This window comes from Protomyctophum bolini (assembly GCF_963924005.1).
Source record: "Protomyctophum bolini genome assembly, chromosome: 18".
Taxonomy (NCBI): domain Eukaryota; kingdom Metazoa; phylum Chordata; class Actinopteri; order Myctophiformes; family Myctophidae; genus Protomyctophum; species Protomyctophum bolini.
This window is the reverse complement of record NC_137879.1, coordinates 32,302,179-32,324,612: the sequence shown is the minus strand read 5'-3', so window position 1 is coordinate 32,324,612 and position 22,434 is coordinate 32,302,179. Positions and strand designations below refer to the sequence as shown.

Genomic DNA, 22,434 nt, shown 5'->3' with positions numbered 1-22,434 from the left:
TCATCATTTTGGACCATGGGCTATAGCCCATATCGTACGGCATACTATAGCGCGCCGTTTTTCATCATTTTTGAGGATTTGAAAAAAATGACGAAATGACAAAAACGATGGGTTATAGCCCATGTTTTTTGAAATTTTGAAAAAAAAAGTTAGCCTCGTTTCTCATCATTTTGGACCATGGGCTATAGCCCATATCGTACGGCATACTATAGCGCGCCGTTTTTCATCATTTTTGAGGATTTTAAAAAAATGACGAAATGACAAAAACGATGGGTTATAGCCCATGTTTTTTGAAATTTTGAAAAAAAAAAAGTTAGCCTCGTTTCTCATCATTTTGGACCGTGGGCTATAGCCCATATCGTACGGCATACTATTTCGCGCAGTTTTTCATCATTTTTGAAGATTTGAAAAAAATGACGAAATGACAAAAACGATGGGTTATAGCCCATGTTTTTTGAAATTTTGAAAAAAAACAGTTAGCCTCGTTTCTCATCATTTTGGACCATGGGCTATAGCCCATATCGTACGGCATACTATAGCGCGCCGTTTTTCATCATTTTTGAGGATTTAAAAAAAATTACGAAATGACAAAAACGATGGGTTATAGCCCATGTTTTTTGAAATTTTGAAAAAAAAAAGTTAGCCTCATTTCTCATCATTTTGGACCGTGGGCTATAGCCCATATCGTACGGCATACTATAGCGCGCAGTTTTTCATCATTTTTGAAGATTTGAAAAAAATGACGAAATGACAAAAACGATGGGTTATAGCCCATGTTTTTTGAAATTTTGAAAAAAAAAGTTATCCTCGTTTCTCATCATTTTGGACCATGGGCTATAGCCCATATCGTACGGCATACTATAGCGCGCCGTTTTTCATCATTTTTGAGGATTTGAAAAAAATGACGAAATGACAAAAACGATGGGTTATAGCCCATGTTTTTTGAAATTTTGAAAAAAAAAGTTAGCCTCGTTTCTCATCATTTTGGACCGTGGGCTATAGTCCATATCGTACGGCATACTATAGCGCGCCGTTTTTCATCATTTTTGAGGATTTGAAAAAAATGACAAAATGACAAAAACAATGGGTTATAGCCCATGTTTTTTGAAATTTTGAAAAAAAAAGTTAGCCTCGTTTCTCATCATTTTGGACCATGGGCTATAGCCCATATCGTACGGCATACTATAGCGCGCCGTTTTTCATCATTTTTGAGGATTTGAAAAAAATGACGAAATGACAAAAACGATGGGTTATAGCCCATGTTTTTTGAAATTTTGAAAAAAAAAGTTAGCCTCGTTTCTCATCATTTTGGACCATGGGCTATAGCCCATATCGTACGGCATACTATAGCGCGCCATTTTTCATCATTTTTGAGGATTTAAAAAAAATGACGAAATGACAAAAACGATGGGTTATAGGCGATTACACCTGTTAATTTTGAAGCTGTTATGTATTTGCTTCTTTAGTTGTGTGTGTGGCTTGAAAATCACAAAGGGTGTTGATCCGAGGAGATTATTTTGTCGAATGTTCTTTTGTGAATATCATAATCGTGTTTGCAACAGGGTTTATTTTCCTAAAATATCCCAAACCCAATACGCCTAGACCGGCGTAGACCGCATCCCTCCCTGTAGGTTCTCCATAGGTCCAACACAAACGGCATGATACCCGACGGCATTGCTGTGTTCACACGCACAGATGCAAAGCTACACTCTACCATTCATTGTCAATGGAAGCCAGCGACATGAAGGTGCAAAGATGCATCCGACGTTTGTAGCTGCTGCAAAAGCTACAACAGCTACAGTACAAATACACTGTGTAGCTTCACATCTTTGTACAGTATCTTTTGCATCTGCCCGCACCTTTCCTACTGTGAAGTTGTTCACAAAAAGTTCACCACACTTTGCTACTACAAGGAAAACATGCACATGCACATTGATACTCTTTTATGTTTTCTCTTTCTTTGCTGTGTTTTATTGTATTTGATGTTATATTATATATTTTCTGCTATATAAGAGCTGTCACATTAACCCATTAAGACTGTTTTCTTTGCCCAATACAGTGTATATATGTATATATATACTTTTTTTCTTCAGAAATAGCAGATCTTAGAGCTTGTATATCTGAAAAGCCAAAGTATAAAATAATGGAAGCGGTTCAGAATGATCGGGATGCTACATGAACTACTCTTGCTTTAAGCCATATTGAACGGGTGGAGTATAAAACCAACAGACTGTATATGCAAGGCGGCGGGGTCATCATGATCCACGGGTGACTTACGGCCTCCTCCACCTGTCTCTTGTAGGCCTTCATCTTGTTCTGCAGCCTCTCCGCCAGCTCCTGCATGCGCTGCTGGTTCTTCTGGTCCTCCTCGGACTGGAACAGCAGCTCCTTCAGGCGCCGCTCGTTCTTGCGGAGGGTCTTCACCGTCTCGGCGTGGCGCTTCTGCTCCGAGTCCAACTCCAGCTCCAGCTCCTTCACCTGCAAGGAGATGTGCGGTATGCTGGTTATATATATATACAGGTATGCTGGTAAATACCATGATCTGATCCAAATAGTACATAAAAAAAAAACCCCATTGACTTTTAGAATGAGAACCATGAAGTTCCAAAATGCTAAGTCGATTCTGGGGTTTTCAGGACTGCAAGACACTCTATTAAGACTGAATACTTGATTCCTCCAACTGCTGCTGGTTTTTTAACGGTGGCTTCACACGTAAGGCCTAGTACAGTATCTATTCTATATACCTTCCCCTCCAGTTTCTGGATGATCTTCTTGCCCCCCTTCAGAGCCATCTGTTCGGCCTCGTCCAGCCTGCTGCTCATGTCTTTGATCTGGGCCTCCAGGCCTTTCTTCACCCTCTCCAAGTGGAGCGTGTGCTCCTGTTCCAGACGCAGCTCCTCTGCCACACGCGCCAACTACCGGAGAGAGAGGGAGAGAGAGAGAGAGAGAGAGAGTCCAATGATGTCATTACTGATGCTTAACTAACTTGCAGCTTGCCTGGTGATCAATGAAAGTGGCCAAGTTACTGTATGAACACTTTGATCACTGCATCATGTCATTCATCAGCACTGCAGTGACGTGTGATTTTCTTCTATCATAATGGACGACGGCAGGGTTTTCCCAAAAGATCACAGGGGGGCCTTGTGTTTGTACAAGTCCAACATTTTAAACAGAACTGTTGCTTTCATCCACTTTCAACCTGGCATCCCGATTTGAGGTATAGCGATGTCACTATATTTTAAAATAAATTTGAAATAGCAAAAAATCGCTGATCTATCGCTGGAAGGTATTTATACCAGGGGGAGCTGAAGGGTGGGAGGGAAAAATGTCTGGTCTTATTCAGGTATAATTGGCCTAATAATGACTTATTTAGGACCTAGTTAACCGAGTTAATCATAATAACAGTATGTGACTCTTATTGTGTTGTTGTTTGGGTTAGATTTCTTTAAACCTGGTGCAGGTGAAAGTAAAACTACAATAGGTTTTTGCTGTCTCGTCATGTTGTGTCTATCTGTCAAGTGTCAACTCACTCGCTGTACATTCAGCACGCTCTGATAGACATGTCAAAAATTCTCCTCTCCACCAGCAGGGGGTGCTGGAGCACCCTCCGCACCCCCCCTTCCAGCGCTGATGCCAGGGCGCGACGGATTCTGAGCTTGTGGATTGGACACTTTTGCTATTTGACACACGAGTGACGAGAAGGATACAGTGTGTGCATGTGTGCTCAGCTTCTGTCCAATATGATAAAGGGGAGCTCCAGGGACAGAACGCTTGGAAAGCACTGGATTAAGCAACATGCCCTCCGGGTTTACCTCACAGCTGGCCTTCTTGATCTTGTCTGAGGATCCTCTCAGCTCATTCTGCAGTTCCTCGTGTTCCTGCTGAAGAGTCTGCAGATCCACTTCCAGTTTCCTCCTCCCGCTCAGAGCTGCCTGGAACTGATCAAGGAAACAAAAGACAAACGGTTCATTCCTATAATGCTGTCTGCATAGATCGGTCTGTCTATACCGGCGCTTCAAAACACAGCTCAGACATATTTAGTCCTATAATGCCTTTACTAATGAGGCAGTAGATATTGGAATCTTGAGTAACAATTCACCAGATACACTTCTCCCCAGACCTTCCGGTGCGTTCACATGCTTGCCTCTCTCCCCAGTCATGTATGTACTCTGTAAAGCTCTCGTTATCGTCCGTTGTCCACTTCCCATTGTTATGGGACGCTCTGGTGTTTTTCTTTTTTACTTCCTTGTTTTATTGTATTAAGTGTATATGATGTTTGTGTGTATGAGTATAATTATATCCTTTGAAAAAAGTGTGAAACAGCTGAGGTTGTGTGGAAAAAAAGAAAAAAAGAAATATGTACCGTATGTTATAATTCTGTGAAGTTGCCCAAACTGAAATAAAAACACAGCTCAGCTAACTTTGGCTGAGATGTGTACTATATAGTAAATAGTCATATATATAACACCATGTGACCAGTCTGACAACTGCAAATCCTATAAAAAAAAGCACATAATAAGCCTAACCCCAACCCTAGTATGGTCAACAGAGGATTCAAAACAACAGTGATCCGAGAGAGTGTATCCTCTGTAAAAAATAGTAAAATTGTCTGCTTAATGGTTGTATTGTGTCTTAAGCTTATTGTATCATGAGAACAAAGTGAGTCTACCAGGGCACCTCAGCCTAATACGGCTAGTCTGGTGCGTCACAGCCAGGAACAGGGACAACAGTTAATACGGCTAGTCCGGTGCGTCACAGCCAGGAACAGGGACAACAGTTAACACGGCTAGTCCGGTGAGTCACAGCCAGGAACAGGGACAACAGTTAACACGGCTAGTCCGGTGCGTCACAGCCAGGAACAGGGACAACAGTTAATACGGCTAGTCCGGTGCGTCACAGCCAGGAACAGGGACAACAGTTAATACGGCTAGTCCGGTGCGTCACAGCCAGGAACAGGGACAACAGTTAACACGGCTAGTCCGGTGAGTCACAGCCAGGAACAGGGACAACAGTTAACACGGCTAGTCCGGTGCGTCACAGCCAGGAACAGGGACAACAGTTAACACGGCTAGTCCGGTGCGTCACAGCCAGGAACAGGGACAACAGTTGCAGAAGAAGGGATAGACACCAGAGTTTTATGCCTTTTCTATGCTTTTTTTTATTCGGGTGCTTTTAATTCAAGAAATGACTGACGTTTCGATCTTGCGATCTTCCTCAGAATCACCATCATATCTCTGAGGAAGATTTGTTTCCCGGGGGTCAGAACCTAGTGAAAATAGCCAATCTACAACACGAAGCGAGCGTTGTGTGTGTATATCAGTTTGGGCTAGTTAACTAGTTTGGGACAGCAGAAATTCCTCTTTTGGGCCTCGTGCTAGAAATGTGGGAACGGCTGGCTGTATGGAGGCGTCTATGAGGTCACCTGGTTGTTGAGGTCGTTGTATTTGTCGTTGGTCTCCTGCAGCTCGGTCTCCAGCGTCTTGCGGGCTCTCTCGGCGTTCTCCAGGGTGGCGCGCGTCTCCTGTCCCTCGCTGGCCAGCAGGAGGCAGCGTCGCTCCACCGCCGCCTGCTCCTCGCGGTAGTCTTCGTGGATGCGGACCTCCTCGTCCAGCTGAGCCTGCAGGTCCTGTGTGGACAGCGATGGGAGTCAGTCAGGGCAGGGGTCATCAATGTGATTTTAGGTGGAGCAACCACTTCCTGAAGTAGCTTTGTGTGTGCCTGGTTCAAACTGTCTGCTAAAACAACTAACTCCATTAGCCCGAGCCCGCGCTACAAGCTTGTAGGTCTGCTATTTTTTTAAAACGACTGACATAGAAACATGGCTTTTTCGGAAAACTGTCAGGATGTAGAAGACATTTTTTTAAATCTGATCGCAGGTCAGAATGGGTTAACCACATTGAACCTGGCATGTGGGATAGGGCTCCTCATGCAGTGGGTTAAATATACAGACCTTGATCTGTTGCTGCATCTTCTTGGCGTTCTTGCCGAGCTCGGCGTTGCTCTTGGTGAGCAGGTCCACCTGCAGCTCCAGCTCGTTGGCGTCCGCCTCCAGCTTCTTCTTCAGCTTCACGCCCTCGGCGCGACCTTTGACCTCCACGTCCAGACTCGCCTGCAGGGACTCCAGCGCCCTCTGGTGGCTCTTCCTTCGTTGGAGGAGGAGGAGGAGGAGGAGGAGATTGATGGGGGTATGTTTTATTTATTTTATTTAACCTTTATTTAACCAGTAAAAACTACATTGAGACTGAAGTCTCTTTTACAAGTGTGAACTGGCCAAGACAATAGGCAAAATAAGTGACACAGCTCTGCCAGTAACAAAAAAAAATACACAACAGAAAACAGGACAGACATAGGCCTACAATGCTCATAAATACAGTACCCACTACAGAAGAAGCTCAAAGGGAGAACAGGAACGTGACCAATGAGGACTAATAAATAAAAACTAAGCAACGGAAATTGCTAGTTGACTAAAAAGCAAGCAGACAATTGCTATACGTCAAAGCAGGAGCAATGTATGGGAAGTGTGCCCATGGCATGGCAATCCTTTTAAAGCTCACTAGGGGAATCACAGCAGCCAGTTTGAGTCTGGACTGTATAGGTCATTCCAAGACCAGGCCGGGTCCGAAATAAGCAATGCTTTTTTTCCCCAGCCTCAGATTTTTTTGGGGGCACGACATAGCGTATAACCAAGCATTTGATCTGAGGTTGAGAGAGTTTTGGACAAGTTCAAATTTAGAACCAATGTATGACAAACCGAGATGCAACTACAGTACAGTACAGTACAGTAAAGCCTAACTTATGCTACATCACGTGATGAGCGGCCGAGATCAGCTCACAAAGCTCACGACGTGTCGCACCTGCGACGCGTTGTGAGCTTTGTGGGTCGGATATTCTCGCCGTGAGACACCGCCGCACGACAAAATACGAATCGGGGCTTGAAGGGACACTTCACCGCTGGAAGAAACTGCAGGCACTCTACAATAGTTAATAGTATTTGTAGTAGATAAAAAAGGAGCACAATTTGAAATGTGCACCCTATATGGCCAGAAATACCTTGTTTGACTGGATTTCTGAATTCCTACAATGACCATAATGCTTTGGTGCACTGCCCCTCCTTGTGGAGAGGGGGGGGGGGGCTGTGTGGAGGTGTGACTTGTAGTCCAGGAAGAGAGTGAGACCACATTTTCATGACAATTGTTTGTCATGACTAAAACATCTAAAAACACACATTACACACATTTAAAAAAAAACCCAGGAAAGTGTTTCTTGTGTCCTGAACATAATTAAAATAAGACCTGGTTGCAAAAGGGGTGAAGTGGGGCCTTAACTCTTAGCAGTGAGGTCGAAAGCAGAAGACATTGAAGTTGAAGTAGTGGTTTCACAAGAGAAGGTCTTACCTGTAAAGATAAGCTATCAGCAGATTGTGGAAAGAAATAAGAGAGGATGGAAAAGAACAAACAAAAAAATAGGATAGGAAGAAAAGGAAAAAAAAGAGTATTAAAAAGTATTTAGTCCCATAGATGTTGTGTGTGTCTGTTGTTGTTGTTGTGGAACATCATGAGGTATAACAACATACCTGGCAGCTTCCATCTCTTCTTCCTTCTCCTGCAGTCTGCGCTCCAGGTCTCCTTTAGCCTGGGACAGCTCCAACTGAAGCCTCATCACCTTGGTCTCCTCAGCCTGAGACAGCAGTGATGGAGAGAGGGGGGGAGAGAGAGAGAGAGGGGGGGGGGAGAGAGAGAGGGGGGGGGGAGGGGGAAGAGAGAGAGAGAGAAAGAGAGAGAGGGGGGGAGAGATAGAGAGGGGGGAGAGAGAGAAAGAAAGAGAGAGAGAGAAAGAAAGATATACATCAGGAGACACGAAGGGCAGGAAAAAAATGGCGGGAGAGTATTATTTGACGGACAGGGTGAGTAAGAGATCACAGTCAGACAAGGTGAGCTCGAGGTGAGATAGGCTCTGTGTTCGACAGCCAAAGGCTTTCATGTCCATGTTAACCGCCGCCATACAAGCTGACAAGCTTTATCTGTGCTCGGGGATCTTCTGGCTGCTAGACCCCGTGTCTACCAGTTTCCCCCCACGTCGCCTGGAGGCGGCACGTGTCAGACATGACAAACTGCGTCTATTCATTACGCACACCATTGAGAATTTCTGGAGTCGCGCTAGCAATAGCAGACAGTGATTGATGTCGACAATTAAGGTCATAATCCCCACGAGGGAACGTATTACGCAGCTTTGCCGACAGCCCCCAGTGTGTGGCAGGCAGGCAAGCGACCGACCGGGCCGCCAAACATTCCATATGTCACACAACGCTTAACAGGGAGAAGCTGTGTGTCGTCGCCATGGCAGCTGTATATATACCTCCAAGGCAGCCTCAGACTCCTCCAGCGAGGCCTGCAACTCTTCCTTCTCCATCTCGATCTTCTTCTTGCTTTTCTGGAGCTCGTGGACACTCTTGCCGCCGTCCGAGAGCTGGTCGGCGAGGTCCGCAATCTCCTCTGTTTTTCGAGGGAGCGCAGGGAGGAGTCAGTCAAAAGTTAGATTTGTATCTAAATCGTGCTAAATACGTACAGTATATAATGAACTAATTGAACTAGTCTATAAGGTACTTTGAATGACAGGGCGCTCTTCCGCCAACCTAGCGGTGAGTGATCCTATAGGACTTCCGAAGAAGAGAACACCGGGAAATAACGCAGTCTAAAGAAAAATCAAGGTTTAGTCTAGTTTATTCTAGGATTTATAAAAGAAAGTCTCTGTGTTCTGTTCCCAGACAGTGATTTTGGTGAAAACAAGCTACTGGTATATTCAACTGCCTAAAGAAAGGAACATCGCGGTGACATACATTCTTTCCCCCCAGATGAATGTAGAGACTTAGTAAGAGCTGTATTTTGCATGTCTTAAGTACCAGGTCTTATTCCCTAACTTGAGTAAACTAAAGACTAAAGAGTAAACTAAAGACCATTTGGCTATTCTGAGTGGCCAAAGAGCATTGATCACGCCTCCAGGTCTTTAGTTTACTCAAGTTAGGGAATAGGACCTGGTACTTAAGACACATAAAATACAGCCCTCTGAGAGTCTCTCTCTTTCTTTTGAGATAGTTGGTGTTTACATATATATATAAAATATTCTGTGGCTCTTGAAAGTTTAGTAAAAACTCTGGCAAGGGCTGCAATAGGAAACTCTGTCAGTTACTAAGTAATTTATTTTGAATGCCTGCGCATATTAAGGGCTGTAGGTGCGTTCCCTCTTTACCCTGGTAGGTTTTATTCTCCCGGCGCAGCGCCTCTCCCTGCTCCAGAGTCTCTTCGTGAGCCGTCTTGAGTTTGAAGAGCTCGGTGGCGTGCAGCCTGCTCTCCTTCTGACAGCCCTCCACCTCCGCCAGCAGCTCCTCGCACTTCTGCTTCCAGTCTCCCAGCTGCTTCTCCAACACCCGCTGCTTCTTATCCAGGGACTGGCCACAGCCGCTGGCCTGTGTACAGAGGGACGACGTGCATGAGATACTTTAGTTATTATCCCATTCTGACCTGAGATCAGATTCTAAAAAATGTCTTCTACATCCTGACAGTTTTCCATTCTGACCTGAGATCAGATTATAAAAATGTCTTCTATGTCAGTCGCTCTTCGATTTTTCAAAAATAGCAGACCTACAAGCTCTACAAGCTATGAGCTTGTAGATCTGCTATTTTTCAATAGCTAAAGCATAACATAATGCTAACACCAAAAGGGGTGCCTGCCCAAAATGGGTTATTATGGCTGGCCAGGTTTTTTGTTTTAGTAGCATGTTAGACTATCAAACTGTGCTGTATTGACACAGTACGAACATAAACACCACAACTAAAAAAATTACATTATGATTTTGATTATTCTATTCAAACACATATTATTATATTGACAGAAAGGCAACAGATAAATAATTTATCTCATAAATTATTATTTAGATAAACTGTGTTTGCGGTAGCTCTGGGGGCTGTAATACACTAGGATTGTTTACATAATGGTAATGTTTGTAAAAAATATATATATAATAAGTAAAACAACAATTTATCAAGGGTTAAGAAAGTTAAAAAATAACATATTTTCCATCCTTGAAGACCTAGGACTAGGTGAATATAACCCTAATGTATTAGTCAAAACAAATTAAATATAAATGAAGCTGATAGGACACTACAATAACATTGCTGATCAGCGGAAGAGTTTTTTTAACCTGACTCCACCACCAGACGTATTGACACAAGTTGAAACAAATGTGAAGCAAGCGTCTTCCATCTGGCGGAGTCATGTTAGGGTTCTTGGGATACCTTCCAGTCGCTCCGCTAAAACCAGGAGATTAACTTCTCAGGAGTCTTTGTTGGCGGTTAGTCTGTTGTTTTAGTTATTGTTTGCTATCGTTACCTTGACAGGACTAATGTCACAACTGTGGTGTATTTGTATTCATAATTTATATACATTTTTACTATAGTGCCCTAAAGCCCAAACCACACCAAAGGGTCGGGTCGGGACAAAACTTTTTATTTTATTTTTTAGGTGAACCACAACAATGCAACTCATTGAGTTACAAGGGATTGGCATTGGTGTGGTTGACCTTAAAGCGTGTACAGTAAAATGTCAGAGCTGAAATCGACATGTAAATATGAAATAAACGCTTACACATGTAGCCAGGTGTAACGTTAGAGACCACAGAAGTGAACGTTTCAAGCCATCAGTTTTCTCAACTCGCTGTTTTCTGCAAGACATTTACTCTATAAGCCATATCTCCAAAACCGGTGGGTCAAACCGAACAACCAAATATGTCAATTTGAAGCCTGCTTTTCATATGACGTGACAAAAAAAATCCAATGGCAGTCCCTCAGACTTGACGTGGCCACATTTTGTCCGTGTACGGACATGTTGGCGAGCCCTGGTCCATGTCTGTATAATATACCTTCTCCAGGTCCATGCAGAGGTCCTCCACCTCCCCCTGCAGCCTCTGCTTGGTCTTCTCCAGCGAGGAGCACTTGGCCTGGGTGGCCTCCACCGCCTCCTCCGCCTCCTGCAGCCGCACAGCCAGCTTCTTCCTGCATGCAAGAGGGTGCACATCCACATGGTTTAAATGGTGCATTTACATGGAATAAAGCAAAATAAAAGACTGAAAATGTAATGGTTATGTTTAATATATAACTAATGACGGAAAATAGCCGATCTACAAGCTCACAACACGTCGCACTGCAATTTTCAAAAGATTGTTATACATTTGAAAACTTGAAACGAGGCATTCTGCATAAAGAGTACTTTCTACTTTTGGTACTTTAAGTGCATTTTGATACCGACACTTTTGCACTTTTACTCGAGCACGTTTTCGAATTCCAGACTTTTTTACTTGCAACAGAGCATTTCCATATTGCAGTATGAAGCATTGTATTATGCTTAATACTAATAATATAAGCACAAAACGCGAGTACTGTTTTCTTCTCAGCGCCGCGCGTCGCTTTTCCGCCGTCTTACTTGGCCTCCTCCAGCTCGTCCGCGTGGCTCATGGACTCGGCCTCGTACTTGGACCTCCAGAGGGTCACCTCGCTGTTGAGCTTGGAGACCAGGCGCTGGAGCTCCATCTTGCTCTCCTGCTCCTCCTCCAGCTGCTCCTTCAGCACCTCGCACTCCTGCCGCACGCCGCCCAGAGTGCTGCCCAGCGCCTGCTTGACCTGGCGAGGTAACATGTCATTGTCATTAACATAACATGTCATTAACATGATGTCACTGCCTCTGCACGCTGCCCAGAGTGCTGCCCAGCGCCTGCTTGACCTGGGGAGGGAGGGAGGGAGGGAGGGAGGGAGACGCACAGACAAGGGTTTTGAAGGTACACGGGACTCAGGGCAGGAGCATGTTTAACTCTGAGAAAGCGGAAAAAAAGAATCTCGGAATTTTAGTATTCTCAGGATTTTTGAATTCTCTGAATGTTAGAAGCCTCTGAATTGTACGTGCGTGTATGTGTGTGTGCGTGGACTTTAAAGTTAATCTATTATCTAGTATCTATTGGCCACAAACATTGCTCACATGCATGCTGACAAGACGACACACACACACACGCACGCGCGCACACACACACACACACACACACACACACACACACACACACACACACACACACACACACACACACACACACACACACACACACACACACACACACACACACACACACACACACACACACACACACACACACACACACACACACACACACACACACACACACACACACACACACACACACACACACACACACACACACACACACACACCTTGACTTCTTCATCCAGTTGTTTCTTGAGGTCTTCGTGCTGGGACTGGACCAGGGTCTTGGTGCGGCCCAGCTGGCTGACCCGGCTCTCGGCCTCCTCCAGCTGTTTGCTCAGGTCTGCACCGTCAGCTGACAGAGAAATGAAGTGTCAGCAGTGGTGGAAAACAAACTCAAATGTTTCACTTTACCGTTACCGGTGAGTAAAAGTATCAATACTGCAAAAGTCCGGGAATAAAAAAATGGACTTGAGTAAAAGCACAAACGTTTCGGCATCGACATGTAGGCTACTTAAAGTACAAAAGGTACAAAGTACTCGTTATACAGAATGTCCCGTTTCAAGTTTTCAAATGTATAATTAAAAATCTTTAGAAAATAGCACATTTTTGACCTGGGGTATATGACATGGGTGGACACGTTGCATCACATTGAACTCACTGGTTTCTACCATCTCCAACACCGTCCTCACATGGGCACTATCTATGCACATAGAAGAACTCTTCCTACTTCCGGGCCCCTTCCCTACTTCCTTCACAGGTGTTACCAATGCTACCAATTAAGGCTCTGCTCCATTTAGTGTGCAGTGGTTCTCAAACCTTTTAATTTAAAGGACGCCCCCATAACTCTGAGAGTGTACAAATGGAACCAAATTAACCCGTCAAGAGTTACACACCCGTGCGGGGCCATTTGAAACCCACTAAAGGACACTTTGAGACCCACTGGTGTAGCAGAGTGTTTTTCAGTGAGCCAACATGAACAATATCATCTGTTTGACTCTGTTTGACCAGAATGGAACAGAGCCTTAACAGAGCTTTAATCAGTAAGTTAGTGACACCTGTGAAGGAAGTATAGGGAAGGGGCCCCGGAAGTAGGAAGAGTCATTACTGTGTGCATAGATTAGCGCCTATTAAACGACAACAACACCGCGTTTGGCAAAGCACGCCGTATCATCTGCATCACCTGATCTGGTTTTGTGTCATTTGTGCATGTACAAAAGGGCTTAAGCGGGGTTATACTGTACAACACGTTTAGTATTTTATTCGCTTGACCTGTGAGCTGGGATATACGCATTTCCGTAAACTATGATTGTCAAGAGATAATTACAGTTCATTTCTTGTTTTCGAGGATCAATTCTTCAGTATGATGAGGATATAGGTTTCATTGTGTGGATTAAAAGGCAAATGAGACACAGACAAAAGGCTTTGCAACTGGACATTTCTATCAAAGCGTGTGTGGCTAGTTTAAAAGACACTTGAGGCCATGATACCGCCGCTGCATGCCTTGATTAGCTTATAAACAACATGAAAACGATTCCTTTTGCACGCAGTAAAATAGCCCGCGTTCATTTAACCATTTCTAACTCCGAGACTTGTACAAAATGTAACCAAGTGGACTGAGGATTTTTTACTGTGCAGTATAGGCTAAGTGATAATGCAATTTGGGTCTGTTTCCTATTGCCGTGCACTGGACTGGGACTAAGTATGCATGGCTTCTGGCCATTTGAAACCAAACTAAAGAGAAGTCATATCATGCTGTAAGAAGACACCTTATACACTGCAGCTCTCTCTCTCTCCTTCCTATTCTACTGCACACCGTTAATTACACTCTAGAACCAAATGGACCCGAATTTGGTACCTTGAACTGATGTTCGAGGTAACGAGTCACATCAGACTTTAGGATACATTGCACTTTAGACATCATAGTGTCTGCTAAATGCCCACATTGTAGTGGATGTGCAAACAACAGATAGCAGTGTTTGGTTTGTGAGACAAATCCACAGAGGGGTGCCCCTGGGCGCGGCCATAGCTGTGGTGTACCATTAAGCGCAGCTTTGCACCGCAGCACTGATTAGCAGCACCTGGCCTATACAGGGCACTGCTCGATGATGTCTCCATACAAACACTAGTGTTAATTAAATGTCTTTTACTGTCCTAGTGCAACACTATGGTTTTTTTATTGTAGTGCAGGGACCCGGCCGGCTAAAGAACCACCACCACCATCCTATGAAAACTGGAGAGGGGCACAAATGCACTAACGAAGCACCTTTAGCTTCCACCTCAGACACACACGTTACTGGCCGATGATGTCACTGTAGCTAAAAGAGAGTGTGTGTGTGTGTGTGTGTGTGTGTGTGTGTGTGTGTGTGTGTGTCTGCACCTGTGAGTCTGTTCTTGGCCACGTTGACCTCTGTGAGCGCCCTCTGCAGGTCATCTCCTCTGTTGTGAGCCTCAGAGAGCTGCTCCTCTACCTTCTTCAGCTGGCTGTCTGTTGATGCCTGAGGAACAACGCGCACACGCACACACACACACACACACACACGCACACACGCACACACGCACACACAGCAGCTGACTCACTATTACAGTACACCGGAATTGGCACACTTGATACACAGTGCCAGCCCTCTAGCTAAGTGCTGTTAAATAAAAACACATCTCCATCCTTGATGTTCATGCTCACGAAATCAAAAATTCCGTCATAAAGCTAAAGAACGGATCCTTTTCACAGACATGTCACAACAGGATCAACACAGCTGCAGCTTATAAAAGAAACTAACCGTGCGTATATATTATTTGATTTAGGTGTACTGTACGCCATATACAATAGGCTGCTATAGGCTATTGTCAATGCTTGCTCTCGGGTGCACCTAAATCAAACGGACCCCACCATTAATTTTAACAGCTGCAGCTGTGTTTATACCCTGCTATGACACGTCTGTTGTATGTGAAAGGGGGTCCATTATAGAAAGTGGAAGAAGGGAGGTGGAATTTAGGGATTAACCCAGTTGGGCTTGAAGTCGAAATTAAAAAAATGTCTTCTAAATCAGTTAAGACAGTTTTCAGAAAAGAAACCTGTTTCTATGTCAGTCGTTCTCAAACTATTTCATGTCAAGGAGCCCCGGAATTATATGTATTTTGCCGCCGACCACCATCTGAAAATATGTTGTTCCAGGGACCCCCCCCCAGAAGCAAAGATATGAGTTAAAAACGTTTGCTCAGAAAGAATATATTTAAAGGTATAATCAGTGATTTCACTCAAAAAACCTTAGGTTTCGTTTTTGGCTAGGTGAAAAAGCCTTTCATCCAATCAGGATAGAGAGCCAAAAACGAAACCTAAGGTTTTTCGACCCCCAGGGGTTAACTGGGGACAGGGAGGAACTCCTTATATGGTCAGCACACTCTATAGTAGAGAGGATTATCACCAGTAAGACGCGCAAACGCGGGAAGCGAACGCAGCTGAGACCCTGCAGATCATGTCTGTCTGTCTGTCTGTGTGTCTGTCCCGCTGTTACTGTATATGTGGACCTGGCCCCTTTTGTGCCCATATATGGAGCTGAGTGATTTGTTTGTGATTGATGCAACACATTGCAACACACTCCATATTTGGACGTACACTCCATATTTGGACGTATAGCGGGACAGACAGACACACAGACACACACACAGACAGACATGATCTGCTAGGTCTCATAGTAAGTGCTCACTGAATTCGCAACAACAAAACAAAAAATAAGTGATATTTGAATTAAGTGAAATCACTGAATATACCTTTAAAGATTTGCGCCACATTTTCAAAAACATTCAAAAATGGCAGACCTAAAGCATAACATAATGCTTAAAACACCAACAGGGGTTCCCGCCCAGAATGGATTAAGGACCCTACAGTTTCCAGAGATACATTACAGAGATACATTGCATATAAAATAAAATGCAATGCTCACTGTTGTTGACATGAACTCTGAGTGTTCAATTAACACCTTTGTACAATGTATGTATGTCCATAGGTTTCAAATGAAAAGAAACGGTAGCACTTTAAACTAAGGTCCTTGTTATAAACACTTATTAACTGATCTCTTGTCAGAAATCATTCTGAAATCCAGTTAAATCCCGAGTGAAAACTGTCCAAAGCTGAGTTCCGGCCTGCGATCCTCGATGCCCGCCTATAGAGGGCACTGTTTCTCAGTGAAGAGAGAAGATTCAGACTAGACAGAAGAAGATAGAAAGAGAGAGAGAGAGAGAGAGAGATAAAAGGCGAAAAATAGAGAAAGTTAAAGATGAAGAGCAGTGGTGGAAAGTAACTATAATTAGTACATTTACTCAAGTGCTGTACTTATGTAACATTTTGAGGAACTTTTACTTTACTGGAGTATTTCCCATTTCCAATAGTTTGACTTCTACTCATCTCGAAACCAAATATTGTACTTTTACTCCACTACATTTATTCGAAAACTTTAGTAACTGGTTTTAGTAACTGTACAAAACATAGATCGGCTATTTTCTAAAGTACTTTAAGTACATTTTGATGCCAATACTTTTGGTACTTTTTGAATTCCGGACCTTTACTTGTAGTAACTGAGTATGTCTGTATATTGCAGTATTGATACTTTTAAGTAACAATTCTGAGCACTTTTTCCACCACTGCTAGAGAGAGAGAGAGAGAGAGAGAGAGAGAGAGAGAGAGAGAGAGAGAGAGAGAGGGAAAGAGAGAGAGAGAGAGAGAAAGAGAGCAAAAGAGAGAGATAGAGCAAGAGAGAGGGGAGAGAGGGAGACATCTCCTGTTTCTGTAGCCATGAGGCCCATAGGGGCAGGAGCCTATCTCCTGTTTCTGTAGCCATGAGGCCCATAGGGGCAGGAGCCTATCTCCTGTTTCTGTAGCCATGAGGCCCATAGGGCAGGAGCCTATCTCCTGTTTCTGTAGCCATGAGGCCCATAGGGCAGGAGCCTATCTCCTGTTTCTGTAGCCATGAGGCCCATAGGGGCAGGAGCCTATCTCCTGTTTCTGTAGCCATGAGGCCCATAGGGGCAGGAGCCTATCTCCTGTTTCTGTAGCCATGAGGCCCATAGGGGCAGGAGCCTATCTCCTGTTTCTGTAGCCATGAGGCCCATAGGGGCAGAAGCCTATCTCCTGTTTCTGTAGCGTGAGGCAGCTTGATGTACAAGTACACCCCCTGGACATGACACTGACACATTTTCAGAGTCTTTGGTATATGACCCGGCCGGGGATCGAACCCCGACCTCCCAGTCTCAGGGCGGACACTCTAACCACAAGGCCACTGAGCTGCAATCCTGGTGCACTATATATATACTCTCCCTGCATGCTGCCAACCCGGGGAGAGCCCCGAACGGAGCTCGAGTCGCCATCATGCATTGCACGCATCATGCAGTCAGTCAGTGTATATATACCTTAGACTTCTGCAGGGTGTCCAGCGCGGCCGCCAGGTCCTCCACCTCCATCCTCAGGTGGTGCTTGTCCTTCTCCAGCTTGGCGCGCGTCCTCTGCAGGCCCTCGCACTGCTCCGCCAGCTCCGCCATGGCGTCGCCGTGCCGCCGCCGCAGCGAGGCCGCCAGCGCCTCCGCCGCCGCCGCCGTCTCCTCCAGGTCCCGCCGCAGCCGCTGCAGCTCCGCCTCGCGCTTCTTGTTCACCTCCAGCTGCATGGGTCCGGTGGCAGCGAGTGAGTGACGCGACACACAAAAACGGGAGTCTGTTTTTTATTTAGACAACGTTTGGTCTGAGTCTGACGGTGACTTTTTCAGAGTTTTTTTAAAAACGCATTTATAGGTCCGGACGTCGAAATAAAAGAAAAAGTCTTCCGAAAGAATATAATGTTCAAAGATTTGTGCCGCATTTTCGTGATTTAAAAAAAAATAGCGGACCTACAAGCTCATAGCGCGCCACCGAGTGGCGCGCTATGAGCTTGTAGATCATGCTGTTTTTCATTAGCTAAAGTATGACAGTTAAAACACCAAAAGGAGTTCCTGGTTCAAGGACCTCCAGTTTGATATACTTTAGGTTTTTTTATTATTATTATGGGTCATTTACAAAAATATATTTCAAAAGATATATATTTTTAAAATAAAATAATAATAACAATAATTATTTCATGCATTTTAAAACAAATGCCTTTTTTTTCTTCTTTTTTTCTGTTTATTATTATTTTTGTACGTTTGTGGTACGGTATGTGTACTGTAGGCTTTTTCTTCTGTCTTGTCTTGAAAATCAATAAAAATGTAAGAAAAAAACATTCCATGTGACTATAATGTGACTAAAACTAAGTGAAAACTATTCAAGAGACTATGACTAAAATTAAAATCTAAATCTGCTGCCAAAAACATCACTGTGGTCAACGTGCATTAGGAGCTTGGTAATAATATGGGCTCTACCTGTGAGGCTGTGGCTCCCCCGGCCTCCTCCAGACGGTCCGTGAGGTCGTCCAGTTCTCTGGTCAGATCCGCTCTCTGCTTCTCCACCTGACAAACAATGGACCACAGTTCAGTCAGACAATTACTCATACGAATAGATTTAACCAATATTTATTATAGAATGAGAACATTCAAGTGTGCATATGATATGATATTCATCTTGGCGTTCGGCTCTGCTGCATTTTCTCCCTGCTCGGCGCGATTAAACACCATCGTAAAACATTAAGAGCAGGGAGATGGATATACAATAAAACCCCAACATGGGGAGGGTCAGTAACAGAGCCCACCGGTGGTGCTGGGAGCAAACATCACATAACAACCAGGAACCATATTGTGCAGAGAAAAAGGCAGGAAGAGCATGCAGTCTAGTGAGCTTAAGTAGCCCGCCCAATTGGTCAGCTGACTGCCACATCGGCGAATGACGTGTGGGACTTTGTACACACTTATACGCCCACATACAGCCTGGGCACACTTGAACTTCCATGCGCGGCCAAAAGAAGCTGTGTTTTGCGTAATTTCCCAGTTTTTAGACAGCTGGTGGACGGAAATGAAGCTTAATTTCCATCCACCAGCCTGTCTAAAAACTGGGAAATGACGCAAGACGCAGCTTCTTCTGTCCGCTCGCATGGAACCTAAGGTGTGCTCAGACCCATAGTATAATGCAGCATATTAACCCCTTGAGTATAGTATGCGCCCTTGAGCACGGCATGAACCCCCTCGAGTATGTCTGACTGAACTAACTCCGCAAGCTACGTATCATTTCATAATCTTGAATGGATATTAGCAATATTCCAACACAATGTGGGGTCTATCTATCTGTCCTTGGCCCCCACATCATGGTCTGCCTCCACACCAAATGTCTTTGTCGAAAGACAACGCAGTGTCTATTTTTTGCCAGAGAAGGCTATAGGATTGTATGTACAGGTTATATTATAGCCTTCATACATACAGTAAAGAGGCTGCATGTGTTATTATGCCTGCAAAATATCGCGTGTGATTGTTTGTCGACTCCGTCAATATTAAAACTCAAGGAAAAGAGGGATGCCGTTTCTCCTTAAGCGTCTTCCCGGCGGGTTCTCAGTCAGATCGCAGCGTGATTGACGGCTGACGATATAGGAAGTGATCCGTCTGGAGGTCAGAGGTCATGGAGACACCCAGGTGTCCAATCAGAGCGCCGCAGGGTAGGGTAGGGGGGGGGGGGGGGGTTAGCTCCTGTCTGAATGTGATCTGTGATCCTCCATTTCCTGGACATGTTATCCAGTCGTCTGCCCAGCTACATAACCTGTGGTGTGGAACCCCTATCGGGTGTCCATCCCTTCATGGGACACGGCTGCTATTGCGTGTATTTCGCATTGTGGATTTAGCGGGGGGGCGGGGCGCGCGCTATGAGCTTGTAGATCTGCTATTTTTCAAAAGCTAAATTATAACATAATGTTTAAAACACCTAAAGGGGTTCTCGACCAAAATGGGTTAAAACAACCTTAATTTGACAGCTCATATCATGTTTCATCTGACTGAGCTTAACCACAAAATCTAAATAGGCGTGTTATTTATTATTTGCTGCACACGAACGCGTCAACCTGCATTAAACCGGGATATTACGAGCTCCAGAACTTGCCCCGTTTCTGAACAACAATAAAAAAAAAAACACCGAAACAGCGGCTGACGACTGACTGAGGCCTTCTTCTCACGCTCAAACACAGCAACGAACACATGGAGTGATTTTATCAGTCTATAACGGCAGGCTATTAAAACCCCAAACAGCCAGCGCTCTACCCGGAGTTGAAAGCACTTGTTTTGACATAAATCTTTTTACGGCTATTTTAAAGACAGACGTGTATGTTGGGTCTGGTCTGTAAAAGACCCTGGAGTCTCGGGCCTCCCATGCAGATAGTACAACATGAGGCACGGCGGTTTCGCGTGACCCCAGGCGAAACAAGAGAAAACAGATGAACACTTGTTCAAACCTTTTTGGGGCTACAAGGAATATCCTCTTTCAGATTATTCCCTTCGGACATGAGAACCTAGTTCGGGGTTTTGATCTCTGACCCGGCCGCAGTGGTGGACAGTAACTAAGTAACTTAGATGTTAGAACAAACAAGTATTTGGTTTAAATTTTCAGGCACATGACTTTCACTCGGGTACATTTCAAACAGAAAATGTGTTTCTTTTGACTCCCTCTATATTTCTAGGAAGGAACTCTAAAGGACTAATTAAAATAATATCTATTATGAATGAACCACTTATGTCCGTGATAATAGCCGAACAGATCTGCCGTTGTCAGCAGTGCGTTGATATAAAAAAGAAAAGAAAACGCACTTCGTAAATAGTAGTAAAACTGTTACTTTTCACGATTCTAATAAAAATAAATAGAAGATGTACAAGCGCGAAACGCTGCTACTTTCGATGCTTCTGCGTGACGCTGCGTAGGATGATCAAGTAGAACATCCATTCACAGAAAAAACACCACAAGTTTGAACGTGGAGATAAGAGGTCTCTTTCCGATAGCAACAATAACATACTTTGTCCACCACCACCAGTCACCACTGACCGTCTGACCCCAGCTGTGTGTGGAGGAGTTACTGTAAATTAACCCATTCAGGACGGAAGGGAACCTTTTTTGGTGTTTTAAGAGCATTACATTATACTTGTACTCACTATTGAGAAATTGTGAAAAATGTGGTGCAAATCTTTGAATATATATAGTATTCTTTCAGAGTGAACGTTTTGAACTGAAATCATTGCTTCTGGTGGGGGGGTCCCTGGAACAACACATTTTCAGATGGGGGTCGGCGGCCAAATACATATATATTTCTGGGTCTCCCAGACATGAAATAGTTTGAGAACCACTGATATCTAGAAACATGAGGTTTTTCAGAAAACGGTGAGGATTTAGAAGACATTCGTGACCAGATTTGACTGAGAGACTGCCATCGCCCAAATTCCAGCTTTTCACAAGATATGGCTTATAGAGTAATATTTTGAAAAAGAGTTAATTGCACAGGCAGACTCTTCACATACTAGAGCATGTCTGAAATAAGTGTCAGAGTTGAAGTCGACATGTAAATATGAAACAAATGCTCAAACATGTAGCTACTGTAGGTGTAATGTTAGAGACCACAGAAGTGAACCTTTCAAGCCCGTTTTCTCAACTCGCTGTTTTCTGCAAGACATCACTCTATAAGCCATATCTCCAAAGCTGGTGGTGTCAAAACTGAACAACCAATATGTCAATTTGAAGCTATATGATTCCCTGCTTTCATATGACATGAAAAAAACGAAAATTCGAATGGCAGTCCTTCAGTCAAATGTAGTCACGTTTGTAGAGCGGGGTTAAATGGACTCTGGGTTAAATGAAGCAGGCTGTGTACGTCTCGTTGACACACAGCAGAGTGCCCCGGCTCTCTCATCGCTCTACCTCCTCCTCCACACCACACTGACACTGTGTCAACATCCAGCCGGGCTCCGCAACACTCAACGCCCATCGACGCTCTATAACAGCGGCTTAATGCCACGTTACACAAAGGGGAGACCCTTCTTTGTTTGAGTGCGAGGGTGCAAAAGTCTATACTGTGTGTTTGTATGTTCAGTGTGTGTGTGTGTGCGCGAGCACACAAACGCACACACACACACACACACACACACACACACACACACACACACACACACACACACACAGGTATACTTCTGTGTTTTTATATACTGCTACGTGGGAGTATGAGTGCCCTGTACTACGAACGTTGCAATTCCACACGAGTGTGCATGTGAATATGCATAGCTGAGCACATGCGTGTGTGTGTGTGTGTGTGTGTGTGTGTGTGTGTGTGTGTGTGGTGTGTGTGCGTGCGCGAGCGTGTCTACGTGAGCATTCCAAGTTGGGAGAAAAAATCCAGTCGGAAAACAGTGCCGTCTGTCAGTTGCACCCATCTCCTGATGCTATCTCTCCCCCCCTATATGAGACCCAAG

The 22,434-nt window shown here is 44.4% G+C and overlaps 1 protein-coding gene across 2 annotated transcripts in view; it reads right to left on the bottom strand.

The window, feature by feature from the left end:
• The window catches only part of LOC308333216 (myosin heavy chain, skeletal muscle), a 45,820-nt gene that overhangs the window by 8,914 nt on the left and 14,472 nt on the right, over positions 1-22,434 (bottom strand). For both annotated transcript variants that reach the window (XM_080789450.1, XM_080789451.1), the window contains 14 exons: positions 18,430-18,516; positions 17,452-17,697; positions 14,426-14,543; positions 12,273-12,400; positions 11,476-11,672; positions 10,916-11,048; positions 9,247-9,463; positions 8,356-8,492; positions 7,574-7,677; positions 5,951-6,143; positions 5,423-5,626; positions 3,813-3,938; positions 2,745-2,915; positions 2,278-2,478 (listed from right to left, as the gene is read on the bottom strand). In XM_080789450.1, coding sequence (XP_080645576.1) covers positions 2,278-2,478; positions 2,745-2,915; positions 3,813-3,938; positions 5,423-5,626; positions 5,951-6,143; positions 7,574-7,677; positions 8,356-8,492; positions 9,247-9,463; positions 10,916-11,048; positions 11,476-11,672; positions 12,273-12,400; positions 14,426-14,543; positions 17,452-17,697; positions 18,430-18,516 — 2,262 coding nt within the window. The remainder of the gene's footprint in view (positions 1-2,277; positions 2,479-2,744; positions 2,916-3,812; positions 3,939-5,422; positions 5,627-5,950; positions 6,144-7,573; positions 7,678-8,355; positions 8,493-9,246; positions 9,464-10,915; positions 11,049-11,475; positions 11,673-12,272; positions 12,401-14,425; positions 14,544-17,451; positions 17,698-18,429; positions 18,517-22,434) is intronic.